The following is a 12,675-nucleotide window of genomic DNA, read 5'->3' on the forward strand; positions in this document are numbered from 1 at the left end:
CTGTCATGCAGCAGACCGTCGAAGAGCCAGAGAGCCGGCCGAGGGGACCAGATGCAGGCTTATCAGCTGCACGGCAGGGCGTTTGCATGGACAGGACGGCATGGCACAGGGCGGGCACGAGAGAGGCCGACAGGACTCCTCAGCACTGACCAGGCCACTCTCCAATGGAAGAAAACGTATATTATGGTCGGCCTGTGCATGGAAAAAATAGAATTTGGTAGCATCGCCGCTGTTATCTCGCTGCCGACACGACTGCCGCATCGAGCAGTAGCGCACCTTAAGTGGGCCGACTCTCCAGGGCGTGGCAGCGAAACGAGAAGGCGCAACGAGAAGCAAGAGCGACGGTGGTGGTGCCTGCTTGCTGGATAGCCCCACCATCCGCCATCGAGTCTCCATTATTCCCATCGCTTCTCCATCCGGCTTCCTCTGGATTGTGCCATTTCTTCGCCTCGCTTGTGAGCCGCCACATCTGTCGACGGGCGGCCGCTGTGTCGAGGCATCGTCCAAGCCAGCGCCAGCGCCAACGCCAGCGCCATGCCTGTTCGCGCTGCGCGCTCCAAGACGGGTAGGTCGCGTCCACGACCATTTTTGGTTCTGATCTCCGACCTCTAACCTCTAACCTCTACTCTCGGACTCCACAGGCTGTCAGGCCTGCCGTCGCCGCAAAGTGCGCTGCGACGAGCAGAAGCCCGTCTGCGGCGCCTGCACGCGGCTGCAGCTGCCCTGCTTCTTCCAGCCCGGCACCGGCCCGGCCGTCGAGACGCCGCGCTACCGTGTTCGCTTTGTGCACTCGCCGTATTCGCCAGGACAAAACGGCAGTGTCCATGCCGGCAGCAGCAAAAACGACCAGGGCAGACATGATGTCGCGGGCTCGCGCCTGCGCACTGCCAGTGCACCCATCTCGTCTCTGCTGTCGGGCCCGTCTGATCATCCAGACGACTCCGTCCCGTTGCCACCACCACAATCACAACCACCTTCTCAGCTCGATGCTGCCTCAACGAAACTACAGCGCCTTGATGGAGCCCGTCAACAGGTGCTGCCCTTGACACCTGACCCGGCCACGCCCCATAGCGTCTCGCCCGTCCAGTCTCGGTCTGTCGTATCTCTCCATCGCCAGACTCAACACCCCCACTCCATGCACGGCCTCACCTACGAGAGCCACTCCATATCTGCTCCGGCACCTATCATCGCTGAGCCCTTGGCGGCTAATGCCGATTCGATAGTTCAGGCCGGTCACGTGCCCACCTTCTTCGACCTCAACATGCACTTTGACCTGCTGGAAGAAAACTGGATGGCCATCGACCAGCCTTCTGACCCCTCTGCACCCGACCTGGTTGCCATGACCTACACAGACACGCTGGCCGTGCATGCCACACCCGACTCCAGCTCTAATCCCTCCTCTGCACCCGTCTCGACTCCGACATCTGCCTCTGCTTCCCTCGCACGCACACCCACTCCAGCCACTCCCCAGGTTCCGGTTGTCATCGACACCGACGACCACGTGCTTATTCAGCACTACCTCAACGTCATGTCGCAATACACAAAGATCCGTGGCTCCGGCGACGAGAATATCTACACCCAGATCTTCAGCAACATGGCCCTCTTTTATGCTCCACTCTACAGTGCCATTATGGCCTGGACCGGGCTGCATCTTGGCCAGCGCCAGGCCGAGTCGCAGAGCTTGCCGCAGCCGCAGCCAGAGTCGGCTCGCATCCGCCAGGCCGAGCGTCGATACGACCGCGCCGTCTCTCTGCTGCACGATGACCAGGATGTGGCCCACCATTTTGAGCTCTCGCTCGTGACCATCTGGTTCTGCCTGCAGTTTGAGCTGCTAGCTGCTCGCGGTATCGAGTCGTTCTGCCACCACCTGGAGTTCACCGCCGACCTGGTCGATGCCCACCGTCGTCACCACCGTGCTGGGGGTGCTGCCGTCACCCTCAGCTCTGTGGGTGCCCGCGTGCTCGTGTGGCTCGGCACCTACGACGCCCGTGCCACGTGGATCGGTGGTTCGGGCCGGTTGCTGCACAACCTCGAGCTGTTTTCCTACGAGCACGACTTCTTGGCCGCCGCCTTCCCTCTGGCAACCGACGGTACCGGAGACGGCAGCAGCCAGGCATCACGAAGTGCCTCGATCGCAGCATCGGATGGAGGAGGTGGAAGCGGACGTGGAGGAGCAGAAAGAGCAGGAAAACGGAGTGATCCACCTTCCACATCACCGACATCATCGTCTCCGTCCTCGCCGGTATCCCTCCCGGACTCCTCGCCCTATTCGTCGTCGTCGCTGCAGACATGTCTGCGACTGACGATCCAGTTCGACGCCGTCGACAGCCGTATCGCCCAGCTGCACCAACGCTCCGTGCCTGCGCCAGCGGCTATCTGGCTGGCCCTGCAGTCGGACCTGATTACGGCCCAACAGCGGCTGGAGAGCCGGCCGGCCGTGGCGCCCATCTTGGCAGCTATGTTTGGCAGCGACACGAGTCCCAACACGGGTGCTACCGTCACATCCAACACACACACCCGCACAGTCCGGCCGCCCAGCAAGATCACCACACACCAGTTTAACGATTTGCTGCTGTTGTCGGCCTGCTACACCGGAATCATCTGCTTCCACCGAGTGCTGCCAGCAGTCGTGGCCCGAGACATGGCTCCGCAGCTGCGAGGACTGCTGGGTCCCCAGGCAGCGGCTACGCGTGTCCTGCGCATAGCAGCATGGGTGAACCGACTGCGGGCGCCATCACCACAGAACATCTGGCCGCGCATCCTTTTCCTGGCTGGCATCGAGACCACCGACCCGGTCTACCAGGACTGGGTCGTGCGCACGCTACTCGAGGCCGAGCAATGGGGCGGTAACATGGCCAAGACGCGCACGTTGCTGCAGCACATAATCCGTCTCCAGACCCACGAGGGCGGCCGCATCGATTTTCTCGAAGCCATGCGGCAAACGACGGGGCTGTTTATCATCTGACGATGGGCGAAAAGTGCTGACGGAGTGGGGTATCAGCATATGCGTGTGGGGTGGATGACCTAATGCGGAAACCATCTCGCTTCTTATCTAGACTACAGCATCGGCCCCAGTGGACACTGGGTTTTGTTTGCTGTACGAGAGTACTCCGTACCAGGACGAATTATACGTACACACAGACACGAACACAGACACACGCAAACTCTCTCTCTCACACACACACACATACTCACTGTCACAATCAAGCGCTATGAGAGAGGGACAAATATCGCTGCCGACTGCGGTGACGTCACCGAAGAAAACGATGCGGCCGTGGCCAATGCGAAAAGCGAGTGCCGCCTGCTTTCTCGGCCTGTTGGGATTTGCCGGACTCAGATTCATGTGGATGTCGGCGAAGGATAGTCTGCCGGAGTCGGGCGGGCCTGGGCTGCCGGACGAGTCGGCAGAGTGGTGTCCCCTGCCGCCGGTGGTGGCGGCCAGCAGCGGGGACGGCCTGCTGCCAAGCGAGCACCTGATGGAATCGTCCCAGCTGGTTCTGCAGGTGAAGCGGTTGGCGGCGGCAGTGCGGGTGCCGACGCAGAGCTTTGACGATAACGGCGATGTCGACGAGGACCCGCGCTGGGCCACGTTTGCCGAGTTCCACCGCGTGCTGGCCGATCTGTTTCCGCGGGTGCACGCACGATTACAGCTGCGCAAGGTCAACCGCTACGGACTGCTGTACACGATGCCGGGCAGCAACACGACTTTGAAGCCGATCGTGTTCATGGCGCACCAGGACGTGGTGCCGGCCGATGTGGACGCGCCCTGGACATATCCGCCGTTTGCCGGCCACTATGACGGCACGTTTCTGTGGGGACGCGGCGCAGCCGACTGCAAAAACGTCCTAGTCGGACTGCTGTCGGTGCTGGAGGACCTCCTGGCACAGTCGGCGTTTGCGCCGCGGCGCACCATCGTGCTCTCGTTTGGATTCGACGAGGAGACGGGCGGCCAGCGCGGGGCAACGGAGCTGAGCAGGGCGCTCGAGGCGACCTGGGGGGCTGACAGCATGCTCCTCCTACTAGACGAGGGAGGGATGGGAGTGCAGAAGGAGAGCAGCATCGAGCGAAGCGAGAACGAAGAGAGCGAGCGAAGCGAGGGAAAGAAAGAGAGAGAGGAAAAGCGCCAAATACTGTTTGCGTATCCTGGCGTCGGCGAGAAGGGATACCTGGATCTGCAACTGACGCTGACGGTTGACGGGGGCCACAGCTCGCGGCCGCCGGCGCACTCGGGCATTGGCATGATGGCGGACATGATCCACGCGCTAGAGCAGCCGGCGAGCGAGCAGGAGGACCGACCATTTACGCCGCGGCTGCCGGTGACGTCGCCATTTCGGCGCGTGCTCGAGTGTCGGGCTCGCCATGCACCGGCAGCCGTGCCCGGATGGCTGCGGCCGGCACTGCTGCACGACAGCGAAAAAGACATTGCGGCACGGCTAGTGGCGGCAGCACAGCAGCAGACAGGCGAGGCGGCCGATGAGCGCTGGCTGATGCAGACGAGCCAGGCCGTCGACGTGATCGCTGGCGGGATCAAGGTCAACGCGCTGCCGGAACGGGTCACGGCAGCGATCAACTACCGGATCGCGCTGCACGAAGGACCGGCAGACGTGGTGCGGCGAGCCGAAGAGGTGTTGGGGGCGGTGGCAGCACGGCATCGGTTGCGGGTAGTCAATGAGGTCGATCTGACGAGTGAAGGCGAGGAGAGTACGAGAGGAAGCGAGAACAGCAACAACGACGACAAAAGCGACAGCGAGAACAACAACGACTACAAAACGAGCGACAGCGAGAACAGCAACAACGACAAAACGAGCGACATCGAGAACCAGAAATACGCAGGCCTTCTCTCCATCTCCACGTCCCAGAATCTCCCGGTTGCTCCCCTCTCGCCGACAGGACTGTCAGACGGCGTCTGGGCGCGGTTTGCTGGCACGCTGCGGGCCGTCTTCGAGACGACCGAGACTGGACACAACCACACAGTCGTGCCGGTCGGCAACATCATGACGGGCAACACGGACACGACACACTACTGGGCGCTCACGCGCAACATTTACCGCTTCACGCCGTCGCGCGAGGGCACGCGCTTGGCCGCTCACGCCATCGACGAACGCATGGACATGACAGCGCATCTGGAGGGAATGCGGGTGTACTACAGTGAGTGCTTGTGTGCTTTGATGCTTGTGTGCTGTGGGTGACAGAATTTACTGACCAATAGATCTCATCCGAAACTTTGACAGCTGGGACGAGGAGTAGACCTCGGCGAAATAGTGCATATTGTTATCAAAAGTACAAGTTCCTATTCCGACTTTTTACGAGTGAAAAAAGGAACCTATAAAACAAGCTGCTTATTACGTGCCTTTATTGCTGATGTACGGAGTATTAGTGGTGACTAGCTGGTGGTGCTGATGAGGTTGATGCCTGTATGCAGGATCCAAAGACTTGCTTCGACTGCCCTATGCATACAAGGTGGGCCCATCTGAAACTAGGAAGACTTTCGCGGTGAAGACGTTGGCCATGACTCAACAGATTCATTATACGCAGTCCTGTATGAAGACCCACTGCTCGCAGAGACGTTGTCGGAGACGATCCGAGTCGAGTTGTCTTTACTAGGTTCGATTTGTAGAGGGCGCTGCACGTCAAAGCCTCCCTGTTTGCGGACATTATTATACTTCCCAGAGCACCTCTTTAGATTTAGGCCCTAATCATCGTTCTCCAAGTCAGGCCGTTCAAAAGCGGCGTCAAGAAATACACTAAGCTATCCTAAGAACCGACCCTAGAAGTAAACTGAAACTGGCATGCATTTTCTTCACTTTGTACAAAGATATCTTATTTATGGTCTCTATCCGATTTCGTTTCCAAGGCAATGCCGTCAAGCGATTGCTTTACTACGATACTACAGGATTATCCCACCCGCTTCCTTTAGGATAGTTGCAACACCTTTATGGCCTGTAGCAAACTCTAACGGTGTCATCCCAAAATAGTTCGCATTTACGTCGGCGCCGTTGCGAATCAATATGCCGACGATCTCTTCGTGACCTTCCTCTGATGCGCAGTGCAATGCTGTTTTTGCACTTGCATCATCTGCATTGACATCAGCGCCATTACTGACCAACATGCGGACAACCTCTGCATGACCGCTGCTTGATGCGAGACATAGTGCTGTTTTAAGACCTGCTTTTGCATTCACGTCGGCGCCGCTGTCGATCAGCAATCGGACGATCTCTTCAAGGCCTTCCTTGGATGCGCAGTGCAATGCCGTTTGCCCTTCGTGATTCGTTGCGTTCACATCGGCGCCGTTGCTAACAAGCATGCGGGCGATCTCTTTATGGCCACGGCTTGATGCGAGGTATAATGATGTTCTCCCACCGTGATCTTCAGCGAACAGATCAGCGCCGTTGTTAATCAACAAGCGCAAAACCTTTTCATAGCCGCGCAATGATGCGATGTGTGATGCTGTTTTTCCAGAAGGATCTCTTGCGTTCACGTCAGCACCGCTCTCGAGCAGTAAACGGAGTACGCCGACATGACCTCCCCTCGCCGCCATTATCTGCGCATGACGGCCGTTCATTGTGTGAATGTCGGCGCCGTGATCAAGCAGTATACGGACGACTTCTTCGTGGCCCTTTTCCGCAGCTACTCTCAAAGCTGTTCCGTAGATATCGTGTGCTTGAATGCCCTCGTTCTTTTTTTTGGCTAGTGTGTCTCTGACTGCCTCTTTCAAGTCAAAAAAGCTTCCCAGGAGTAGAATGGCCCAGTCAGTCCAATTTGTACCGAAAACTTGACTCCACTGCGTTGATAGATGCGTCTCGTGCACAGCCATCCAAGCCTTTTTCTCTCCAGATTGCGTACATTGACAAAGTCTCGCTGCTGTCTCTCGGTTGCTGTAAACCAGAGATGCTTCCTGTGACTTGTAGTGCAGAGGCCAGTATACACCAGCATAAGACAGAAACGGGTCAATCCGTTTCCTTGGCGTGTCAATCTCTGGCAACAGTAAGTAGTCGGAACACGCTTGGAACATGATCCTGTGCGACTCTTTCAGACCGAAGTGGCCCTGCCAGCCTCCCCGTTTGTCCTTGTGTATGAGAAACTCCCGCGCTGTCTGGTGTATGAACGACAATTTGTCGTCTTGGATGCTGATGAATCCACAGAGATCTTTCACCACAGATTCAAATTGGCCTGGCTCCCACATTTTCGGGAGACTCCCATCCTGGACAGTAAGTGCAACGCTTGCTTCATCGAGACGAAGAGGCCTCTTGGCTGCAAGAAGAAGCTGGAGAAGTTTTTGCGCGCGGCGCTTGTTTAGCGTTTGACTCAAGATGCTATCATACGCATCGAAGACATCGTTTGGTATGCTGGACAACAGCTCGTCCACGTCGCATCGTCTGTTATACTCTGCGGGATCGTCCTCGATGGTGTCAAATATGATCTTCAGCCAAAGATATGTGCGGTTCTCTATACTCTTCAATTTAGCCGTGATGTCTTTGCAGTCTTGTGCGGAGAGACGGTTCGCAATGTCGTTCATTTTGTAGTCGATGACCAGGTTGACCTCTTCGCTGATGTTCCGAAACTTTCCGTCTCCGTCAAAGTGAACGAAGCCGGCGGTATCCCCAAAGGTAGAAAACGACTCGTGTATGCGGCTGTAGGGGCGACTAGTTATGATAAATTTGAGCTTGCTGGAACTCTTTGTTCCATCAACGGCTTTGTAATAATCTCGCAGCTTTTCGATCAGCAATTTTCTGCTTGTTTTTGAACACTCGTCCAGAGCATCGATAAGACAGATGATGTTCCCAGCATAGGGCGACTCCACGCAGGTTTCCAGGATGTCCCAAAGCTCATAGAAATCGTTGACCACGGCACTTCCCTGCTTCTCATGCTTGGCAACGGCAGTATCAATGAGCCTGCCGCTCTGGTCCTGAGTGAAAATTTGGTGAAGCAGTGCGCAGAGTGCATTGGTTGCATACATACGCCGTCCATCTCCGTCTTTGAAGAAAAAGTGGCAGATCGTTGCTGTCGGGTCTGTGGATAGCCGCTTCTCGTCAATAAGAGCCCGTGACAGCACTGATTTTCCACACCCAGGTCCGGCAGATACCCACAGTAGCCTGGATGAATCCGAGTCTCGCCACGTGCAGAACCGTCTATCATGGAAGAACCATTCACAGGTGCCTGGCACCCTCTTTGGGTTAATGTTTTTATATGACTTCAGGCCCGACCCTTTGTCTGGTGACCACTGCTTATCAAGGGACCGGTCTGTGAAAGCTGCAGCAAGGTCCTGGAGAAGAAGCTTCTCATTCTGCTGTTCATAGTTTCTCTGCATCTGTTTATGGCCTTCCTCGGTAATGGACGTGAGTTTGCTTAGATATGCCTGGGATTCCCGCATTGTTTTTAGCGCTTTGTCCCAACGGTCACTGACCACCCGCTCTCGGATAGGGTCGATGAATCCGCGGCAGGTCACATTAAGGCTTTCAAGCTCCATTTTACTCTTTTCCCAGACACTTTGGCCCGTCACGTGTTTCCAACAACGGGAGAGCTGAGCTCTGGAGAGGTGGCAAATAACTCGAGCTTGGTATAGGACGATGCAGGAATAGAGCTTGGCCAAGTTCTCGCTGAACTCTGTGTAGTTTTGGATGCTCTCACGACTCAAATAGACGTCCTCACATAGTTTCCAGTACGCCTGGATGCTGCAGGTCGTGTTGAAACCTCCCAGCATGACCTCATGCTGGCCGGTGGCGTTCTTCAGCAGCTGCAACGGCGACACTGGTAAGTAGGGTTGCCCACGCGTTGGAGAGATTGCTACGTACAGGAAGAAGGATCGTAACACTAGACCATGCCAGCTGTGCAAAAGGCTGTGTGTAGAGCGCAGGGCTGACAATCTGGTCGGACCAAGCAATGAACCGTCTCAACCTGTCTACCTGCTCCCGGATTTTGACATCGCAGCCGCCGACTTGAACTCTCCACTGTTTCTTTTCTCGCTCTTCTGCAAGTACCTTGACGGCTTCTTCGACCAACGGAGGGCGCACAAACGAAACGCCGCTTTTCGAGACCCCAGTCAGTGAACGGAGATGTGCTTGGTAATCTTTCATCAATACTTCTTCTTGCTTTTCGGCCAGTTCGAATGCTCGTGCCCACAGACCGTATGCATCACCGGTCGATGAATCATCAGAAACAGACTCCAAGGCAGAGTCGGATGCTGTCAGGGCTTGAGGCAGGCCTTTCAGGTCCCAGTTCAAGGGATTGTTGGCACATGCAATAGTGGCACATCCGACAGCTACAGCTGGCGGAAACGCTGCCTTGAAAAGAGACAAAACTTCGTTATGCTCCTGCGCATTTTTCCCCTTCACCTTGCTCTTCAACCAATCTATTACATCCATGATGTTTGAGGGTGGCGTGTAGCAGAACAGGGTGAAAAGTCGTCCGAAGTTCATACGTTTATTTCGAAATTTATGTTCGTGATGTTTGAGGAGGGGTAAGTTGGGTTTCCTGCCCGACGATGCCCGACTGTTACCCTACGTACGGAATAGCATGAACCTGGCGACCGGCCAATAAGATAGGCCTGCAATATCAGCCGCATTTATATTTCATTTTCGGGCATTTGCCGTGTTTAGCCTGTAGAAGACCTCAGACGTCTCGTCCACTGTCGGCTCATCCAGCAACAGTAGAACAAGCAGGTGGTTGGCTTTTTCATGGAGTTGTGGCGAAACAGCTTCCGGTATTCGACGAGTAAGCTCCGGCACATCTCTCTATCACTCTTGACGACCCAGGCCCCCTGTCCCCCTAAATATTTCCCAAGACACTGTAATCGGCCGGTACTTCATACGTGTTGACCAACAGAGTATGATAGATGGTCCTAGGTGACGGTACGGCGGCGCAATATTTTTCCAGAAGAGACGTACGAGCGCTTAGACCATCTTTGTAAGGATATATATCTTTAATAGGAAGTGCACCTACAAACCTATGCAGGTAAAGCAACCAGCGGCTGTCTCCTACTGCTTAGGTCACCTGCCCTAAAAAAACAAGTTAGTATTCGGCAAGGCGACGATATAATTACTGACATGTAGAATCCGGCCATCGGCTGGCGACTACAAATCTGCAAGTCGAAGTACACGTCTACAGTTGTATATTTCTGTAAAGATCTTTATTATAGAAGCACTAACGTGAAAACTGCTGGATTAAGTTCGACTAACGTGCCCCTACTTATAGGCTCATCTTTCATCCGCCTTAAACCAGACCCTAAATCAATGCAAACTTTCTTACTTTCGCAGTCCTCGCTTAGTACGAATAGTGTCACCAAGATTTAGCATTCACCAAGACGTTGGGCCACTAATCTAAGGACCGCCTCCACCCTAGGCAGCATTACTTTCCTCTCCTTAACATCAGTTTTGCATTGCCGTTTCGTACAGTTTTCCACAATCCAAACATCTTCGAAACCGCTTTAAGCATAAGTTAGTGCCAGGCCCAAAAAACATGGCAGCGTCCACAAAATGGAATGGGACACTCGTAAACTCTGTGTCCCTCTTAGCCACAGTTCCTGCAAGCGATCTTTGGACAGTTTGATGTGCGTTGTCCACGTTGCTCGCATGCTCGACAGACTGTACCGTACTCCTTAGGCTGGGGGCAATCTGTCGCAACGTGCCCTTCTTCGCCACAGCGGCGGCAGGACCGGCTTGGCATGATCGACTTTTTCGAATTTCCTGGCTTGTAAGCTTCACAACGGTAGGTAATGTGAGCGCCAGAGCAAATAGAACAATTCGAATCCTGAGTGCACGTGAACGAGAGATGGCCAACAGCGCTACAGTTCGAACACTGAAGATCGGCCTGACATTCGTTTGCGGAATGTCCGAGTTGGACACAGAGCACTTTTGTGTCCTTCAGGGGATTGGCACGAAGTCCGTTGACAAATCTCTTGGCTGTAGTCTGGGACATCTTTGCAGTTGTTGGCCCCGGAAACTCGATCACCAGTCGACAGCTTGGAGATGGCTTGTCTTTGTAAAGCTGATAAGCTTCTCCCGAAAGCCGCTAATGCGTCTTATTTTTTGGGGGGGGGAGGGGGGGGGAAGAATATTTTCTGTAGTTCGAAGCGTTTGTGCTACCGGGTTTTTTGACACTCCCTCCCGACTCCCCCGCTGCGTAGATTATGCTATTTTGATTCGGTGCAGGTTCGAACTGTATAGCGTGCTGTTGTGTTTGTAGGTGTAACCAGTCTTTTGATTGTTGACTTATCATCCCCCCCTGCGCCATGGTGTACAAGTAAGGCGGGATCGATACTTTCCATCGTGGTAGCAGGGTTATGTGGCCAATTATGATTTCAGCACTATGTATACTCCTCAGTTTGACGTCAGAGAAAATGAGTCCAATTGTCTGCGTCCCAGTTTTCTGAGGTGGCCAGAGTATAACCAAAAGGCAGGCTACCCCCCTCCTCAGTATACATTAGTTAGCTCGGGTAACTAGGGTGTTAATGTTCTCGTTCAAAGCTGCAGCAAAGCCCATATCCACGATCACGGCTGAAATCAGCTATCAAAAAAGACAAACTTTCGACGGATACTCCTAGCGGATGCACCTAACCCCTGCGTTGCCGAGTGTTTTGTAGAAGCCTAAGAAGATCAGTCGACTATGCTAGTAACTAGCAATCCGTTTGCGTCTACTCGGTCATTCTACATACCGTCAAGCTGTAAAGCCATCGCAGTATTTTCGGACGCACGGGTCAGCATGTTGCATGAGTCCCGTCTTCTCTTATCACTCTCTGGCCACAACGCAGCATTGAAAAAGCCCGATACAACCACTAGTATGCCGCATGCTGTGCTCATGATTCAGCGACAGCTTTAGTAGCAGCTGTAGCGGTGTGAGTGGCCTTGGCGGCAGCGGTGACGGTATCGTCAGTCATGTTCTCTTTGTCTAAGACAGAGTCCCTGAAGGATGGCAGCAGCCACGACAACGAAAGCCTTCAAATAATATTAGCTCATCACCTAAGCCAGTGTTACTAATAGAAGCGACCGAGCCTCGTCGAAGCAGACCTTTTTTCGATGGAACGTTCTTCAGGAAAATTTGTTTCTGTAGATGCCTAGGAAATACGCAAATATCACGCTGTATACGGCTGTCGGCTGTGATTCTGTGAGTTTCGAGATAGATAGCCTGTCGCGTCCTGTCGCTATGATTGCGTCGACGAAGACTGCCATTGTTTTGATTTGATGGACATTTGGCAAATTTCTCCAGGGTCCACAAATCGTCAGCTGAGAATCAGATCCATTCCTTGAACGATATTACAATCAGGTCATCACTTTCGGCCACTCTTCGGGAACCGCTGCCAAAGAGGCTCGCATTTGCGGGCGAAGATATCCGTCACGTTCATTTTGTTAGTGTGGTGAAGTGAAATAAGAGAAGGTGATAAGAAGTTTAGAAGAGCAATTCCCGGTAATTAGGAGCAAGTAAAAGGTAATCGATAAATATATAAAGAGAAAAGCCCATTTGGCTTCCGTATTGCTGTTGACGTTGGCTTTCTTAATAGTGATGAAGTAAGTTCCTAATCTGTGAACAGAGAAAGTGTATAACTGAAAGCAGAGCAAACCAGCGCAGGACTGCGGCAGTGAAAACTCTGTTGGGCGAAGACCGTTATATTCAGGGAAGAGCTATCTGAAGCCAAAGAGGAAGCCGAGCTGAAAAGTCTACCAAGGTACTCTGTAGTCCGTG

General features: G+C 54.1%; 3 protein-coding genes across 3 annotated transcripts; 2 read left to right on the forward strand and 1 right to left on the reverse strand.

Moving 5' to 3' along the window:
• Nucleotides 1-534: 534 nt before the first annotated feature.
• CMQ_6631 (c6 zinc finger domain containing protein) lies at nt 535-2,965 on the forward strand (the record flags this gene model as incomplete). Its single annotated transcript, XM_014320317.1, has 2 exons — nt 535-565; nt 642-2,965. The coding sequence occupies 2 exons, from the start codon at nt 535-537 to the stop codon at nt 2,963-2,965; spliced, it is 2,355 nt and encodes a 784-aa protein (XP_014175792.1).
• A 316-nt stretch (nt 2,966-3,281) lies between these two features.
• CMQ_6620 (vacuolar carboxypeptidase) lies at nt 3,282-5,247 on the forward strand (the record flags this gene model as incomplete). The annotated part of the gene is made up of 2 exons (XM_014320306.1): nt 3,282-5,148; nt 5,210-5,247. The coding sequence occupies 2 exons, from the start codon at nt 3,282-3,284 to the stop codon at nt 5,245-5,247; spliced, it is 1,905 nt and encodes a 634-aa protein (XP_014175781.1).
• Nucleotides 5,248-5,887: 640 nt separating this feature from the next.
• CMQ_6992 (ankyrin repeat-containing protein) lies at nt 5,888-9,416 on the reverse strand (the record flags this gene model as incomplete). The annotated part of the gene is made up of 3 exons (XM_014320678.1): nt 5,888-6,639; nt 6,844-8,734; nt 8,793-9,416. The coding sequence occupies 3 exons, from the start codon at nt 9,414-9,416 to the stop codon at nt 5,888-5,890; spliced, it is 3,267 nt and encodes a 1,088-aa protein (XP_014176153.1).
• Nucleotides 9,417-12,675: the final 3,259 nt, after the last annotated feature.

Source organism: Grosmannia clavigera (assembly GCF_000143105.1).
Source record: "Grosmannia clavigera kw1407 unplaced genomic scaffold GCSC_108, whole genome shotgun sequence".
NCBI classification, from domain to species: domain Eukaryota; kingdom Fungi; phylum Ascomycota; class Sordariomycetes; order Ophiostomatales; family Ophiostomataceae; genus Leptographium; species Leptographium clavigerum.